General features: G+C 41.8%; 1 protein-coding gene and 1 long non-coding RNA gene across 9 annotated transcripts in view; one reads left to right on the top strand and one right to left on the bottom strand.

Annotated features, from left to right (window-relative positions):
* The first annotated feature begins 1459 nt into the window (after nt 1-1459).
* RAP1GDS1 (Rap1 GTPase-GDP dissociation stimulator 1) overlaps nt 1460-18501 on the top strand; it is an 88423-nt gene continuing 71381 nt past the window's right edge. For 2 of the 5 annotated variants that reach the window (XM_042812110.1, XM_042812108.1), the window contains exon 1: nt 1496-1542. Coding sequence is in view for 2 of the 5 variants with exons in the window: in XM_042812112.1 (XP_042668046.1) it covers nt 1539-1542 (4 nt within the window). In the remaining 3 variants the exon portion in view is untranslated. Of the gene's footprint in view, nt 1543-18501 lie in introns of all 5 variants that reach the window. The other 3 variants (XM_042812112.1, XM_042812113.1, XM_042812111.1) reach the window with 3 other exon arrangements.
* Nucleotides 2857-18501, bottom strand: part of LOC122156880 — a 60216-nt gene continuing 44571 nt past the window's right edge. For 3 of the 4 annotated variants that reach the window (XR_006167685.1, XR_006167684.1, XR_006167687.1), the window contains 5 exons: nt 13855-14606; nt 13655-13709; nt 10494-12794; nt 6619-6660; nt 2857-3952 (listed from right to left, as the gene is read on the bottom strand). This is a non-coding gene — a long non-coding RNA (uncharacterized LOC122156880). The remainder of the gene's footprint in view (nt 3953-6618; nt 6661-10493; nt 12795-13654; nt 13710-13854; nt 14607-18501) is intronic. The other variant, XR_006167686.1, reaches the window with a different exon arrangement.

The following is an 18501-nucleotide window of genomic DNA, read 5'->3' as shown; positions in this document are numbered from 1 at the left end:
AAAGACAAAGGAAAAGCTTTTATCAACAGAAGGAAATAAGGAAGCAAAAATGTAAGAGATGAAGTTCAGGCTTGATTTTAAAATAGTTGAAGTCAGTGACTTTTCACCACTGAGATTCATCTAAGAACTGCTGTATTTTATTAGAGATTGAATTAGGCAAACTCTGCAGGCAAAGCACAAACGTGTTCTGCTTTGAACAAATTTTCTGCAGTCTCAATGCAATGAAGCCTTTCAGTTGTATAACCATAGTAAAAACACGGTCATTTTCAACATCAACTGAGCATAAAGCTAAGTATCTTCAGGATCAAGTTCTGCACCAAGGGACAGTGGTTAAGCCCACTGAAGTCAGCTGCAAAATCCGGCTGATGTCAGAAGCAAAGACGTGGTGAATCGCACGGCTACACCAGTGTAAATGGACAAACGAGAGCATTCCTCTTGTGCTGCACAAGAGGAAAAGACGGCAAATGATTCTTTGCTTGTCCCTTTGCTGATTCTTTGCTGCCCCTTCTCAGGTACAAAAGCTTCCAAGCCCTTTCCCATGGAGGACCCCTCGGAAGCTGCCGGCTGCCACTCGTGCACCGCGGGGCTGACTCAGCTGCAGCTCCTTTTTTCTCCTCGCTCATCCTTGCTGTACCCGCTGCCCATGCCTATGGAGCAACAAGACTTTGACTCTTTCGTCCTACTCTGTCCAACCACACCGTGGCATTTACTCGAGTAAAACTGTGAATAAGGAAAGAACTGAAGAAAGCAAAGACGCTCAGAATGTTTCCACATTGTTAACACAAAGACTCCCTATGAAAGCGATACAACGCGAGGACTGTCAAAGCAAAGAGCTCGCGACTGCTTGCTGTGCTACAAAAACTGAACATCCCAGGGCAGAGAGGAAGGGGGAATGAGAGATTCATTTTCTTGTTAAAAATGTCCTCCGCACACAACAACCGCGGGCAGAAGCCTTTCGCTTTCGGCCGCGCAGTTCCCAGCATCGCTTCAGCAAAACGCACGGCTTAAGGCAATGGCAATTTGCCCTTCCTCCGCTGATCTGAGCTCACGGGGCCCATCTCACAACGCTCGCCCCCCGGCTCAGCCCTCCTTTCGCGCAAAAGGCCGCCAGACAGAGCCCGAGGACCTCGCCAACAACCCCATCCTCCACACCGCCACACCGCCAGCCCTCAGCCCCGCTAACAAAGGCGGCGCGGGACCGCCGCAACCCCCGCCGGCACCGCCCTCGTCTCACTCCTTCCCCGCCCCTCCCGCGGCCGGGCCGGGCCGGCCCCGCACCGCCTTCTCCGTACCCGCCCGCCCCTCCCCGGCGGCGGCAGCGGCACGGCAGGGTGCCGCCGGGCGGGCGGGGTGTCTCCCAGGCGGCCTTGCCCGGATGTGCTACCCTGACTCATAGCCGAGCCGCACGCAGCCTCCGCGCCGCTGCCGCGCTCGCCCCGCTCCGCTCCGCGCACGGCTCTCCCGCGCCTCCCCGAGAGGCGGCGGCGGCTCCGGGAGCAGGGGAAGGAGGAGGAGGAGGCCGCCGCGGCGCCACCACCATGGGTGAGTCCCCTCTGCGCAGCCCCCGCTGCCGCCCCTCCGCCCCCAGAGGCCACCGCCCGAGCTCGGTGCAACTTCCCCGCCGGCTGCGGGGCTCGGAGCGCGCGGTCCCCGCGGCGCAAAGTTTCCGCGGCAGCTCGGCTCCGCGCAGGCCGGGCCGCCCCGATCCGCACGCGGAGGGCGTGAGGAGCCGCCTGCCCGTGTGCTGAGGGCGGCTCGGGGCACGGAGTTACGTAAGGCGGCCCCGGGACCTCTCGCCGATCGCGGCCGGCGTGACGAAGGCGGTCGGGGTAACGCTTTGGGAAGGTTATGCTGCGGTCCCTGTCCGCTTTTGGAGAAAGACGTAAGGATGTTCGTGTCGCTCCGGCTGTGAGGAAGAGCGTTACTCGTGCCTCCGAATGCAGCCATGTTACCTCTGCCTTTTTTTTTTTTTTTTTTCCCCCTCTCTTTATGTTGTAAATTAAGTAGTTTTCACCGGTCGCCACTTGGATGGAGCTTCCAGCGAATCCCGTGTGAACCCAGGGAGCGCAGCGTTTCACTGCCTTCACAGAGCGCTCGCTGGGTTTCTCCTCGCTTCCCCACCTCCTCCTCTTTGCACGCACAGTACGGCGCCCAGCAGCCACCATCAGGTTCCCCGCACAGCTGGCTGCAGTGTGGGCGCTGGGGCAGGGGTGGCTCTGCCGGCCTGTGTGGCACTGCGCTCTGAGCCATGGATCCCCGGGGCGAGGGGATGTGTGCTTTGCAGATTGGGCAAGGGGCCTGACTTCGGTTCGGGGCTTTGACATCAGCACTTCCTGCAGCCTCAGGTGCTGCACTGTTTAGTTTCTTTTTGCAGATCACGCACATCTTTCCTTTTCGACTAGAAGTTTCCATATGAAGAAGCACTTGCAGTGCCTCAGTTTTCCTGGTCGTGGAATGGGATAGATGCTTGTTTGCTTCCTTTAAAGTGATGGAGAACTCCTGGAGAACAGTTGCAGATGGAAGCTGCCAGGGGTCAGGCATGGAGGAGAGCTGTCAGGTTTGCTCAGAATAAGGACCAACTCTTAACAGTGTAGCAAAGGCCTCTTTTCGTGCGTGGAGATACCAGGATTTAGTGAGAATATATTTCCTGTCTCTATTCACAAAGTCAGGCTGGTAATCTGAGTGTTCTGGTCAAAGTACAGATGTGACCAATTCTACTGTGTCTCCCCCCCCAAAAAACTTCATAGTGTTAGCTAAACCTCTTCAAAAATCTGATGCAGAATTAATGCAGCACTGTTTTAGATGAGACTACGTCTCAGCTGCAGACAAGTTTGAAAACAGCTTGAGAATCTGCTCCAGCTTGCTATATAAGTAAGAGTCATTAAAATGTTTTCAGGAAGACTGAATTTTTCTCTAGAATCTGTCACTGCCCGTCTGTAACTGATCAGAGGTTACTTGTGCCCACTCCTTCGCATACTGGGGCCTGGCCCACTTGCCCTTAATAAGAATCCAGGCAAACTACAGCCTCTGCAGTAGCTCTTGTTGCTCCAAAGAGCAAAGACTGAAATCAGTTTCACCTTGGCTAGCAGCTAACTATGCCTTCTGCTGTTCAAGATCTATGTTCTAGCTCATACAATCAATGCGATAGCTTCCCGCATTCTGCTTATAGCATTCTTTTGGGTACTGTGTCGCATAACAGCTGCAAATCCTTAGAATTGAAGTGAGAATGAATATTTGCAGTGTTTAATTTGTTCTTCCTATGGCTTGCACTACATTCCATAAATCATGCTCAACAAATAGGCATTTGTAGCAGAGTGCGGTGATGCCTTACAGTTAAATGTGAACTCTATTCTGTGTTCAAAAATGCAGGCTTAGTATTAGCTGATCTGTATACTGGTGATATAAAATGGAAAGCCAAGTAAGTATATTTTAATGCCAGTCAAAAGATTTCTGCCACTAAAAATATTTTTGTATATATGGATCTGCATTATCTTTGCTGTATAGAAATCTCTGCTGCCACTTCAGCCCCAAGTGTGTATTCCTCTGAAGTCATTCTCATGGCAGTCATTTCCTCCTGGAGGACTGTGGCTTCTCAAAATTGTCACTTTTGTTGCTCGTACTTATGTAGTTTTTGAAGTCACGTACACAGAATGGCACAGTTTTAACAACGTTCATTTCTTAGCTTTGCGAGACAAGTTGCTGAAGTGCTCCTAGTAGCAAAACACTGAGTACTTGAGACGTGTGCTATGCTTCTATTTTTATAAGAACAATTTCAGGTTTTTACTTTTCAGTTGCTGATGTCATGCCTCCATTTCCTGATGAATAGCCCCTTTCTCTGGTCAGTTTTCATCTTTTAACCTCCAAAACCACAACCTGCATGCTCTGTCATGAACTCCTTGTGGCCAGGCAGGTTTTACTGTTTTCAGGCAGCAGTCATTCCACAAACACGAATCTGTAAGACAAATCAGTGATATGCATTGACCACTCAACACTAATGCACTGGCCCCAAAAGATGGAGAAACATAATTCGTGAGAGTTCATACACTGAACAGAAATACAGGTTACACACAAAGTTATTTTTATGATATGTATCAGTTGCAGATTGAAATAGAGATGTTATGATCAGTAGCAGTGAGAGCTCATGAAGACCATTCTTGCATTTCAAAGTACCCATTGTGTTAGCAAGAAATGGAAGGTAGCCTCTATTCTGATGAAGCTTAACATGTTCCTGAGTGCTTAGCTGGGCAACAAACCATGAGAGCAACCTGCCAGTTGCACAAGGAGGTCGGGGAACTTCTTAGATTCTCTTAGCAATACCTAGCACTAATATTATGGTGATGAGATGCAGGAGATACACAGGCTATAATGTAAATGGCTATTGTGCATTTAGTTACAATTGTCAGAACAAAGGCTTATGTTGCCCCTCTCCTCCCAGGGCACTGTATTTCTGCTCCTAGTTTCCATACAGAATTACCACAGTTGTCAAGCTTTGTGGCCAGCCTGGCAGCTGTAAACTCCAGATCAGAATGTCACAAGCCACTGTCTGTATTCATGATATTGGTTCACTCAGTGAAGATGGCAGAAAGGAGTGAATATTCAGGCATGGCTGTGTGCAATATCACTTTTGGGAAAATGGGAATAAGCCTGTGTGGTTTTTGTGAGTAATCAATAGCCTCACATATGAGAGGAATGAAAAAGTTGTCCTCCTTGAAAACAATTCTGCTTGTAAGAGATCTTGTAAGAGATGCGAGTCACCTTCATAGATTGCTTATAGAAGTGATATATTTATTGCACAAAAAGCTAATTTTTAATTATTTTAAAGCTTTTGCAAATACAGTGGGACTTCGTATAATGCTAGCATATTAGTTGTACCCAGCAGCAATACACCAGTTTAAGTCAGAATGAGTGAGATGTATTATAGCCAAAGACAAGACTGCATTTGGCAAAAACCTTGTCCTGAAAACACAAAGGCAGAAGAAACTGATTTTAGGATATGGCTCTGTTTCTTCCTCAAATAAGGTTCCTCAGAGTGTCCCTCTGAAGCATCCAGAGAGGTTAAATTAGTTCTGACTGCTCTACCATAACAAATAATGTTCCTATTTTCAGGCCGAAGTTTGTGATCTTTTGTTATTACATAAGATGAAAGCCAATCAATTTTGTCTCCTGCTTTAGGTTAAAGGCTTGATTCAAAAGTGTGTTTCTTAAGAATGTAATATGCAGCGGTAGCTGTGTAGTCAAAATAAAACTGGGAAGAGAAAGGGCAAAAGAACAGATGAAAACTGAAGGAAACAAAGCACTGATAATGAAAATGAGAAAGCTACCAAGACAAGAATAGAAAGAACAAAAATCCCTTAAAGGAAATGTGTGGAGGGAGAGAAGTACTAGAAGCAAAGGAAAGATGGGGTAAGGAATGAATGAACGGAACAACAGAAAACAGAAATGTCAGAAGGAAATTAGGAGCTCTCTTCCTGATCCACTCCCAACTCCCCGTTTGATACAATTGCCAGGGTATGAAAGATATAGATAAAATCAGAGTATTTTTACCCTTTCTTTGTAATTCATTTTGGCTGCAGCTGATAATCCTTGAGAAGATTCATTATAATTCTCAGCATTCCTCAAGTAAAGCTGATCTATTTCTGGAAGTTCTGAGAACTTAATTATTTATGAATATGTAAAAGATAAGTAAATATGTCATTAACATAAACTAACATTTGTTCAATAAAGGACAGAATAATGTTGTCACCATTTGACATGAGAGAAGGCTCTGATGTTGCATCTGTGGCACCTGACCAGGAGGTTGGGTATGGTCCTTAACTCTGTTGCAGGATTCAGGTTGAGTGTTACGGACAGTAATTGGTGACCTAATTACTTACATAAGAGAAAACCCACTTTCTCCTGCTGACAAGTCCACCCAGGTCTCTGTGTTAACGAGAAATATTCCATCTGTCTTTACGCTGTTGTACACATTATGCTTAAGACAGTATCTCACTTCCAGATTAAAATTGATTAGTAACTACATATAAACTTCTGAAAATTAAAATCTTGTGTGCCTTCTCCAGCTACTGGTGAAATTTTTTAATGACTGTTTGAATGTCAATTAGGCAAGGAACTTTTCCTATGAAGGGACTTTGTCCTTGCAGTGAAGCTGCTACATATAATCTCACAGGGCCTCTTCTTGTTAAATACGGTCTAGAAACTTGTTTCTGTTTACAAATTTTAATGATAGCAAGCAGATGGAATTGGTTTTGGTAGTGTAAGATGATTGTAAAAACAATAACAACAACAACAACACAGATTTTTGATCACTGAAGTTCTACTTACTCCAAAAAATAGCTGATACGTTTTAGAATTTTCATGTGCTCTAGATATGCCTAACTGAATTTGTAAACTCTCCGAAACAAATGGCTTTGGTTCAAGGAGCTTCAAAGCTGTGCACACAGCCTGGCGACATTTGTTCAGTCTGAGAGTCACAGTTCTGCTTTAGGGAGCTTTGAAGTTGTGCAGAAACCCTGGTGATCTCAGCCCACTCTTAAGCTGTAGTTCAAGAAGATTACAGGCTCAGCAGACACCCAGTAGAATTTGGCAAATCTATAAACCAAATAACTGCCATTCACTTACTTTCAGGTGGAGGATGGGGTTTAGCGAAGGATTCTTTGAGACCTGCAAATAAAGACACAGTTCACATTAACTATTTGCTTAAATACATGTCTCAGAAACATCCCTGACTTGAAACACTTTCAGATATTTCTTAGGAGAATTTGAAAAGATATATCAGGAAATAAACATCTGTGCGTATGCGCCTGTTGCAGCTGGAATTCAAAACATGTTTAAATAGAGGAAAAAGTAGATGTCTATATGAAATTGTGTTAAAATTTGCAACCTAAAATGAATAAAATGAGGGCATTTCAAGCTTTGCATCTCTAGGTTAGACAAACCTACTACAAAGATTACATTCACACATTCAAAAATGAGGAGAAAAACCCACTCTTTTGGAAAGGAAATATTTTACTTGATCCCTTTTAATACTTAGTGCTATTTTCCTCATATTTCAAATCTCTTAACAAACTTACTGCTTTCTAATTATGTATTATGGGAAGATGTGAGGCATGGGTCGGTTCTGAGCTTTTGTTAAAACACCGAATAATTCCTTGTGTGAGTGATAGCTCTGTGAGATTCATTATAGTTAATCACAGTTGCATACAGTCATCAGTTGGTTTTGGCCTCTGATACTTGCCAGCCTGACAGTCACGATCATTTGGAAGAAATTTGCCAGATTTGTTTGTTAATTTTTGCATTAATTTTTTTGTTTACATTTCCTGTCAGTTGATTTGGATTCGGCAAGCCGTGTCAATATCTGATTAAGTGCAGTTAAGCAGGTGTTCAAAGTCACGTGGTGAATAAGCAGCCTATCTTTCAGCCCTATCTCCTTCACTTTTGCAAATATGCTGGGGAGTAAGCCTGGAAAGAGAGAAAAGTGAGTGAGAGAGATGGAGACTGAATTAGAAGGCCCAGGCTCATGGAAGAGATCAGCTTAATGGCAGGATGTACAGCATGATGAGGATTGAACAGAGCTTTGGAGAAATTTGCTGGGGCTGCCAAAAGCTGTAGGGAACAACAGACCTTTGTTGATACTTGAGGAGTCTGTGCCCACTATTAGCTTCCTCTGTTTCTACGGCTCTCCTGGTACATTAACGTGGGAGCATCGGGACACAAAACCTACAGTTAAAAACCTCTTCTCATGGAATTCTTCGCCTTTCAGTGAATGCCTTTCTCTCTACTATATCCCAGTCCAAAAATAACCCCATGTGTAACATGAAGGAAGGATTAATACTTCCCTCATCATATCTTAAAGGAAGGAGGGAGGCTGCAAAGAAAACTCTCTCATAAATAGCAGGTTACAAACTCCCATTTGCCCGTAACTGTATCCAGACTAGGAACTAGAACTGCTTTGTATTGTATGGATTAACACTGTGTCAGTGTTTTGTATCTGGAAACTTAAAATTTTTCCTGCTTGAGCATAAATACAACCAGACATGAAAGAGGAGCAGCTGCAAGGCCTGTGGTCTGCAGGTTCAGTGGAGCGTTTGGCTGAGGTGAGCACGGTGCTGAGTGCAGCCTGCTGTCTGCCAGCCAGGAACTGCTCTTGAGAGCATATTTAGAAAGGTTTCCTGTCTTTGGTGTTGTACCAGTCTCATGACATGACAACCAGCATTTCTAGCCTTAGAAGCAACCTTACAAGTACATGTCACTATTTCAGGGCTAGTAGCACTTCTGCTCCCTTCCCTGAGTTCATGCCTGTATCCTTTCTTTGTTGAGAAACCCAAGATGATCTCAATTTGCAACACCCAGTGCCCTGCAGGCAAAACTGAGTTCAGCACTGCCAAATAGCTCCCTGTGCTGCATGAAGGCTCTGGAACGATTTCCTTAAATCAAAATGCTGTTTTATCTTGACAGCAGGAACAAAGCATGCAAAGAGAAAAAGGCTTTAAAACCAAAGCAGGAGTGTACACATCTTTCTTATCCAAATTTTCCCTGTCCACAGAATGTTTAACTTATACCTGCTGGGCCTCTGGAGGAACTGACTGAAGTCAGTCTTCTGAGCCTAGTGTATGTAGAAATAGCATCTTCAAAGTTGTGACCCCTTCTTCAGGCATACCCCTTTCTGAGAATTTTAAGAGGAAATTCAGGGAATTAACATGATCGTCAGTAGGAGCACCAAAGCAATGAGTTGTTCTGGGGATATTTCACGCTTGCCCCCACCTCTTACTTAAGTAACAAGTAGCCATGATGCTTCTTCCTTTCACTCCCATCTCTCCTATCTTTATGCACTGAATCAATTTTAGGGCCAGGCTATAGTTTTACTGGGGGCAGCAGGGGGGGGAGGTGGAAAAGAAAGCAAACTACAACAGAAAATTGGCCCATGAAGGCATTCACTGTAAAAACATCTGCTATGATTAAATGAATTTAGAAATACATTTAATAGGCTTTATATACAAACATATTTGATCTCACCCTGCAAAACCTGTTGAGCCTTTGTTCCTGGAATTCCTTAGAGGGTGATACAGACATACTGGCTCCCGCCACATGAAATTTGGATGAAAGCAGAGAAATTGTGGAGTTTAGAGCAAGATATGCAATATACCCATAAAGAATGGCTGACAGGAGTCAAGGAAATTCAGTTATTTAGTGGTGGTGTTGTTTTAAATAATTGCAGTACAAAATCCATCATCTGTTTACAGCAGGATAAGTACTTCAGTTAAATCAGAGGTACTAATCATTAAGTTTACATGCAGCAGTGCCCAAACTGCTGTGCAATTTCCAGGCAAAAACTACATTTCTGTAACTGATGCTATAATGTCGTCATTTTCTTCAAGTCATTTCTTTTTTTTTTTTTAACCTAAGAATCATTTCTTACTCTTCCCACTCTCTTCCACAGCCATTCTATTCCTTTAGTCCTTTGCTAAGCCCCTTATTTCATTGCCCAGTTTTCTGTAACGTCTTCCTCCTCTTGCCTCCTCCAGTTTTCTGTTCTTTTCTGTCTTTCCTCCCATCTCCCACTCTCTCTTCTTCTGGTTCTGTCCTTATTAATTATCTGACAGCTTCTTCCTTCATACCCATTCCACTATCTTTGTTAGAGAAAGAATCGAAAAACTGCTGTTCCACTTTCTAATTTTCAAAAGCAGAAGGTTTTTGGTTTTTATTTTTGTAAATATCTGCTAGTTAAAACTAATATAAAATCAGTTTTTAGTTTCGCCTAACATACAATGAGCAAGAGTGCATGAAAGAATGTATCTTGTAGGAAAGAAACAGCCCAGGATTGGGCCCTACTCATGTAAATGCTATTTATACAGCATTCTTGTACCCACACAAAGCCCACACTGAGTACCACTGAAGTCACCAGGATCCTGCTTTTCTGACTCAGCTATAATGGGCCTCAAACTATAGGGTCTGGGTGAAACTGTGCAAAATAGCATGTTCCATAGAAATACACTTAGAAATATTGGCTCTCCAACTTATGCAGTTGGGAGGATGGAAATATTAGACATTGGGCTAATTTTGAGAAGCACTGTTCAAATGTCTTTTATTGGTAAGTACGGCATTATGCTGGTTTATAACATGAAGAAATGATGGAAGAGCCATATTCTGTGCTGAAAAAGATCTGCTGAAATCTTTTTTTCTTAAAAACTGATGGAATCATACAGCTTATAGTAATTTGTTATTTCAAAGAAGAAACCAATTTAACATGAAGATAACATTAGAACATCATCCTGTAAAAGGGATCGTAAGCACGATGTCATAAGCTATTAATATACATAAAGTTCTATCTTGTAGCAGCATAGGAAAAAAGAATAAATATGTTTCAGAAATGCATTTTGCAGCCATTAGATAGTGTCTTTTGGTATTTTCTGATATTCCCAGAAAATGTTAGAAATCTCTCTCTAAGACTTATACACATTATGCTTCTAATGCCACATTAGAATGTGGATACTTACTGTTTCACAGGCAAGAATGCTGTAGGAGGAACAAAAAACAATTCAATGCACTTCTTCAGAATGCATCATCATCCCAGAAATGATCTGAAGTACTTGTTTATCTTTATGAAGGCTGTAACTTCTCCTTTTACAAGGGGAGTGAAGGCATCACAGTTTCTGTTTCTGACTGTTAAGAATAAGGTAGAATTTCAGATTTCTTGTACAGTCTCTGAAAGAGTTCTTCTGTGAATGTAAAATTTGAGTTCTGTGCCTGTACCCAGTTCAAAACAGATGACTGGGGGAAAAAATGCCCTAGATAATACAGCACTTTATGTTAGCAAGGGAGGCCTGTTTTGTTTTGCTTTTTCTTGTAGTTTTCTTTTTCAAAACGTTTATGAGGTTGTCTTTCTGATACTAGATAGCTCTTGTGATAAAAAGCAACAGATGTGAGCTTCTGGATTACTTTTAGCATACTCAGATTCTGAACAGTTCACTGCACTCAGGCATCACAACAAACAAGGTGTCAGTCAGAAGCCAGCACACTTCAGCAACTTTTAAACTGCTTGCTTTTCTAAAATCAGAAATGGTCATCAACAAAACAGAACTTTGGCTGTACACAGAGAACTTTTTCTGAAAGCTGATTAATAGGCACATTTTACAAAATGACTGAAGTTTGGCAGGTTGTCTGAGAAACGGCCTTTTCTGTTGGACCCTTTTTGTATCTTAAAAATAAGTGGATGAGATTGTTATTATTATTATTATTTTCACTGTTATCGGAAATACATTTCTTACAATCAGAAATACGCTGAGGAGCGTGGATGCAGATTAAGTTTGGACTGCATTTGGGGTTGCAGAGATTTAACTTTTAGATCAAATATCAGATATCAAAATTGAAAATTTGGGAAATCTTGCAAGCTCCCTCCTGATATTTCCTCATTATTTCTCCCCAGACTCCTTCTTGCAAAAGCAGCCACTGTGTCAAAAGAGGCCCCTTCTGATTTTGGCCAACAGTTCAGAATGAAAATACAGCAGCAATTTTTGTTTAAACATTTGGTGGTTGGACTTGCAGAGAACATTCAGAATAGGTGATTATTGTATTCATATAACAGTACCACTTTTGTACCACTCTTGTACCACTCTTACTCTTTGATCACAAAGCATGTGTTGAACTTCAGTGTTCATTTTTAATATCTTAAGGATGCAAGTCCAAGTATAGAAGGCAAATTCTGCTTGTTTATGTCAGTTTAGTATTATTCCACTCTGTACCTATGGAACTAATTTGTCCCCAAAGTCAGCATATCATTTGAATCTTTTCATTAGAGATGTTTCTGCTGCTTCATCTCATACAACCTACAGGTAATGTTAAGCCATCAGACAAAGAAGTCTGGTTGCTCTGATGTGAAAGGTCTGCATGTTCAATGCAGAACTTCTAAAACTGCATTAATTTAATGAAAATAGAGCTTGTTTTTTCCTGTGCTGAGACATAGCATCTTTAAACGTAATACAGCAAACTATCAAATAACATTTTTAAGTGCATGTTGTAGATTCAAATGGCATTGCCTTGCAGTGCTTTAACTGACCTGGTTGCAGAGCATTTAGAAAAGGTAATCCGTTGAAACAAGCTTTGCTGTCGAAGCCTCTGTGTAGTCAGATTATGGCCTCAGTTCCATTACCCTGTATTATGCATAAAGTTGCTGCAAATTTGATTTAAATGGTAACTGGGCCTAAAATGTAGCTTTTGTGTCCTACTTGAGCATAAACGACCATAGGATAATGGGCAATAAAGTGATGGGTAATAAAATGATGTCCATAGTGCCTTCATATCTGAGATGCCTTGAAGAAGTCTTGTTTTTAGATTCTTGTCCTGGTTTAGTAGAATTAATGGTTAAAGGTCTGCATAGAGTTTTGGGGGCTGCCATGACTCACAACTGTGGAAGCCAAAAAAAGCTGCAGATGTTCAGTGTGCTGAAGAATTTGTGGCACCAGAGAATTAGGAGTTGCATTCTCAGAAGGCTGTAGTCACTTCAGTGCATCATGGGATCAGACACAGGTCTGAAGAAATCTGACCTCCCATTCATTTGAGGGAAAAGGTAGATGCACTGGCCATGGGTGAAATTAACAGTCCTGGGCTCTAGCATTAAAAGATTCCTCTTCAGAGGGATTTATAAACACTAATTCATTAAAACAGATTCCCATGCAAGACTTACAAGTGAACGGATTGTAGAAGGCTGCTTTTGACCCACATAGGGACACAGGAAATAAGTGCCAACTGCTTAGTTGAGTTCTATCATGAACTCTGAAGTACGAAGGCAAACAAATAGCCTAAGAAATGAAATATATAGTGTTCAAAAGAGATATTGATTCAATACTTATGACAAAGTTTGCTCCCAGAATGTATTTTTCAGTGTGGCAATGTATCATTAAGAGAGGTATCAATGTGCAAATGCCATAATGATTGTTAGAATTAATAGCAGAATTGTCAGGCCTGAAGGCCTGTGTGCATCCACAACTCTTTAGTTACTTCAAGAATTAAGGCTTATGGGCATTTTCATAATTATTTCATTATATTCACATCAACTCCTAACAATTAACACGCTGCAAAATTTCAATAGTGTTAATACATTTTTGTAGTTCTACTAGTAAACAGTTCACAGAATTGCCACTGTAGTAGGCATGTTCCCTTTGTGTATTTGTGTCATGTATACTCATGTATAACTCCTCATAGATTTTGCTTTTTTTTTTTAAACAGCCACATTCTGAATTGTTTTTCACATTTTAAGTTATAGAAATATATATATATATATCTTTTTTTCCAAGAATTCAAATCTTGCTAAAATAAATAAGACTCATTCTGTCTATTTTTTTCTGTATTTACAAACAAAGAGGACAATGAAAAGAAGTCTGCCTGGTCCATTCATCAATGTTGTGCTCAGATCCTTCTGGAATAATATGAAGGACTTAATCAAGGTCATTTATTATACACTCATACTCTACACGTTGTATTTTTTCCAATGGTAGGACCTACCTCCGTGGTATTTTGTAGTTGTACCATCAGTCTCCTCATATGTAGGAACTGAGGCAGCACAAAATATACATACGCTGCTGAGTAAATGCAAGACAAGAATTTCATAATAACGCATAACAATATGCTGCTAAGAGAAAGGAAATAATTTTATACATACATATATTTTCTTATCCATGACTGAGGCCAACACTGTAGAAAAAAAGGGTGCTTGTCTGTTTAAAAAGAAGAGGAAAAGATCTGTTACCTAAGAGTTAGACAGCAGGAATAGTCAGATCAAGATTTTTCCAGTCTGCACTCTGCTAATTTATAGCAAGATGAAGCAGTTAACAGTTCTGTCACACAGCAAAACAGACTTACCTATAATAAGGATGTCCTACTTGGATGCTCTGTTAGGAAGCCTATAGTAGAAACAGTGGAAGTGTTGGAGCTGAAATATGAACGGATTCACAGTCTTGTAGAAGGAAAACAAAACTGTCATTTGGAAAGATTTTGAATAAAGGTTGTAAGGATTTTGAATAAGGCCAGTGCTATAACCGGGTCAACTGTGATTTTATGTAGTTACATCTTGAAGCCTCCATAGTCTTTGTGTCTTCACTTTAGGTAGCTGCAGGGCCACTATTCAGTCACTTTTCATCCTTCTCTTCGGCAGAATGAGGAAGACCTCATCCCCCAGCCTCACTTTTGCACATCACATGCTCTGGGGACAGGCTCATCTTTGGAGCCCTGTCCTACACTTTCTCCAGTTTCTCAGTGTCAACCTGGGACATCCAGAGCCAGGTTAAGAATTTGGGGATGTGCAGGTTCTTACCAGGCATCAAGCAGAGACTTGATCTGCTGGCCACACTCCTAATATAGCCATAATGCTGTTTGATTTATTTGCATTGAGAGCATGCCGCTGGCTCATGTTTTAATTGGCCTCCACTGTAATCCCCTGGGTGTTTTCAGCAGGGCTGGTCCTCAGTCAGTCAGCTCCCAGTCTTTCCCAGTGTGTGGGATTGTTCAGTCTTACACTTGCTGAAGAAGACTTCTGGCCATCCAATCCCCAAGTTTCTGAAGGTGCCTCTGGATTGCTATTTGTTGTGTCAGCTGATCCCCCGATATAGCATTGTCTGCAAAAGATTAACACTGTTCAAATGCGTGTTTACCTTCACGCTATAATGTTTTCAAACAAAAAAAACCCCCAAACTTAAAATCTGCAATTTGTCCAGCCCAAAAAGAGCTGTGTAGACTCCCATTCAATTTTTTTACGCTATAAAGTAAGGCAATGATAAACACTTCTTATTTGTGACTGTAGAATAGCAGAAAAATGATTACATACTTGAAAAAATGTTTGGGAGTATTTGTTAGACTAGCATCTGTAGTTGCAAGTGAACATGAATTATTGGTAATCACTTAATTCAAGTGAGTAGAGGATGACAAACCTTGATTTGTAGACACCCAACTGACTGAAGTCTGCAGAATAACACTAATGATGAAATATGAATTCTCAGTGTAGCCTAAATGGGATGTCAGCTTTTTCTTTTCTACTTTGCTTACTTAACTGGTGAGAAGTGCAGAGAGAATGATTTGCAGTAGCAATTCATGGGAAACCATTGGGTCCAGATCTCCAGTCATCCTACTGAGAGCCCTACTGAGCATGCCACAGCTCCCATCTTGCCTACATGTCCACTTTTCTTTCCAGCTAATCAGGGCAGAGCACATAACTTGAGTTTCTTTCACGTGGAATATGATAAATCAGAACATGCACTTTGAAGCTCTCCTGATCTTCCAGTTTAGTCATAGCACAAATCCTGGCCCATACTTAACTGTAGAGTCTTCTACACTTAAGCCCCTTCCTAATTTAGGTTAATTTACCCAACACATTTTGCCTTTTTACCTGTAGTTTTGTTTTGTGTTAAGCTTAGATAATATTTTTTTATCAAGCTGGAACAAAAGAAGGCTTTTTCAAGATAGATGAGTCTACACTAGCAGTGTTACCTGTTAGCATCTATCACTATTTTTATTCCTCTATAGCACAATGTAGACCTGAATAGGATGACCACAGCTTTTGCTCATCTAGATGAGGGAATAATTCATTTTGACAGTGGCATTTAATACTTCTCTAGTGGGGCATAGACTGCACTATTTTAAGGTATTATCACAGTGCATTCTACACACAGGGAAGACATACTTCACTATAAAAGGGTGGCAGTGCACAGGGCTTGCTTTTCCTGGGATGGTGTAGATTCTTCAGTGCTGGTAGAGTTTATTAATTCTCTCTTTCTGGGTCTTCATGTAAGCTTTTCCTTGCAGCATTCAAACTAAGATTACAGATCGGAAGTGCTGACAAAGAATAGGGGTGTGCTCAGTCTGAGAAGGCCAACCACCTAGATGAGACACAGAAGGAGCTATGTGTGCCATGTTATGTGCTGTATATACAGGAGATTTAAAATTACCAGCAGCCATCAAACTACAACGCTTTATGCCTGCCTATTCAAGTGGGAATGGAGAAAGAAGAAAAAATCTCTTTATCCTGTAGCTGAAACATTAGCAATTTTCCTGATAAGTATTGCTTTAATGATCAATTGCTGGCTGTATTAATTAATATTACCACAGTAACTTTCTATATGAGGCTTTTGGGTATTAGTAAAATGGAGAGAAAGAATATTAAAACTGATAATATATATGGTTTTTTTATTATAAGCAGCTTCTGGAAGTAAATGAAGTATGGCTACCAACAACGCATCACTGATTTATGTCTGCTGATACAGAAGCATCCTGGTCTTTTCCTCTCATTTCATTAAGACGTCAGCATGTCAGTGGTGGTTAAAAATGACAGTAGCTTTTGGCACATGTGCAAATCTGCACATTTACTCCATGAACTGTGTCTGTAAGCTTTCCCATATAATGTGACCACTTCTGAAATATTCTTTTCTCCACTTTTCCTTTCTTCTACTTTCAAGGGACCAGTTGTAATTGACAAAAAAGCCAACACAAAACAGAACAAAAAAAAACAAAAAAACAACAACAACAAAAAAAAACCACAATTGGAGAATGTAATAGGAGAGATTGTTTCCTCAGCTGTCATCTCTTTGCACTGTTGCAGCAGTGGCTGGCATCCGTGGGAGTTCTATATGCTGACCGAGTAGAATTCCCTCCATACAAACACTGTAAACATATGCTATAGAGAAGACTGTGAAGGTCCTCGATGTTGCTGCAAGATGCCTCCAGGGGTAGGGGCTAAGGCACATTGTTAGAGTTGTTCAGACATCTGACTTACTGTTGCAAAGCTTCCTATGTGTCTCTTGACTGCCAGGCAGCGTGTAAGTAACTTCCCAGTGCACTGAGTTATGCAGATATGCCTGTGACATGCAGCAACTGGTCAGGAAATCACCTCTGCCTCTCAGTCTTGCTGGGTTTTGACTTCTGTTCTCTGCTTCTTTGCCTTCTGAACTAGAACTGTATTTCAGCCAGAATGGTAAAAAGATTGGCAGTCCATCAGTAGGCTCAATCCTTTAAGTGTCTGTTTTGAGTAGTTTACTGACTGTAGAACTGTCTAACAGTACAGCTGCATTTAACAGGGATGCAGTGATCTGAAGTGTTCTTTGAAAGTGGCATAAAATAACATGGATATTGGGAAATATGGCAGTGGAATTTTTGTGTAGACTCGTGGTTAGGGATGGACTGCATATGCTATGGATTTTAGGTGCTAGTTCTCAGTATGGCATTCAGAAATCCGAGGCAGCTGTTTTGGCTCTCTAAACAGTGCCTGCAGAGTTCAGAGTAGGATCAACTACCAAGCTCAGCAGGAAGACACTCATAACTAACATGCATACCTCTATTCTATTCAGCATAATTTCCACCTCAGGCCAAGGGCATGGAGTTATTTGGGAGATGGGTGCCTGCATCTTTTCAGTGAAAGTCTGAGCCTTTGTTACTCCTCCTTTTCAAATGTGAATGAAGGAAGAGGCATTACTTCCCTCACCTTCCTTGAGATGGGCTGCAAACTTCAGTAGTCTTTTGCTTCACACATATATGGAAGAAGAAAAAAGAAGAAAAAAAGGAGTAGTCCAGTTCTTTTCTCTTCCTGAATCCAGAGCTCAGCCATGAAACAACAAGATCCTTGGTATGCTTCTGTGAAATTGCATGCAGAGGATGAGACTGAATTTGGTTTATTTTAGTGTTTATGTTAATGTGTAAAATGCACTTTCATTTTATTGTCATTTACTTTCAGTGGAATGCTAGTATTTTCACTAGGATTTCCTTTGTGGTCTGTGAGTATGGGGCACATTGTGGCATGGGGCCAAGAGGACGCACTTCTTAGAGATCTCTATCAGGCTAATGCATGGATTTGGCTACCTGAGAGAGCTCTCAGGAGCTGCCTGAGAGGATGAGAAGAATTGTGGATTTGGGCTGATGGTTAAATTTCTTTAGAATTTGGTGACAAGTGAATAGGACCATTGGAAGTAGGCTTCCTAGAGTCTTTTCTGTCTATACATTTAATTTTATTCTTTTCCCCCTGCGATTTAAGGGTTGGTCAAGATCTGCTTGGTCATCAGAGGAATAGATATCTTTGGAGCAATAGTGGATGTTCTTCATTTGGGGGCCACGGTCTTTGCAGCTGTGCGGCACTGGCACAGGCTGCCCAGAAAAGTTGTGGATGCCCCATCTCTGGAGGCATTCAAGGCCAGGTTGGATGTGATACTTGGCAGTATGATCTAGTAGCTGGCAACCCTGTCTGCAGCAGGGAGATTGGAACTAGGTGATCTTTGAGGTCCCTTACAACCCAAGCCATTCTATAATTTTATATATCTAATTGCCAAAGAACTTTGCATCCCTTGTGAAACACATACCAAGGACCTGTTGGTGGTTTTTATCTCTTCAAGCTCTGCCCTTCCTTCCTGAGGCCTGCAGACTGCACAGAGAGCCTGCTTCCTTCCAGCTGCTGTCTGTGGCTCCTTACTTAGTCTAAGGGATGGTTATTATGCAGTGAAACACAGCACTACCGCACTTCTCTGCAATACA

Source organism: Centrocercus urophasianus, unplaced genomic scaffold (assembly GCF_019232065.1).
Source record: "Centrocercus urophasianus isolate 14NV4802_14NV808 unplaced genomic scaffold, USGS_Curo_1.0 seq_13, whole genome shotgun sequence".
Lineage (NCBI taxonomy): Eukaryota > Metazoa > Chordata > Aves > Galliformes > Phasianidae > Centrocercus > Centrocercus urophasianus.
Note: the sequence above shows the minus strand (reverse complement) of the source record. Positions and strands in the feature narration are given on the sequence as shown.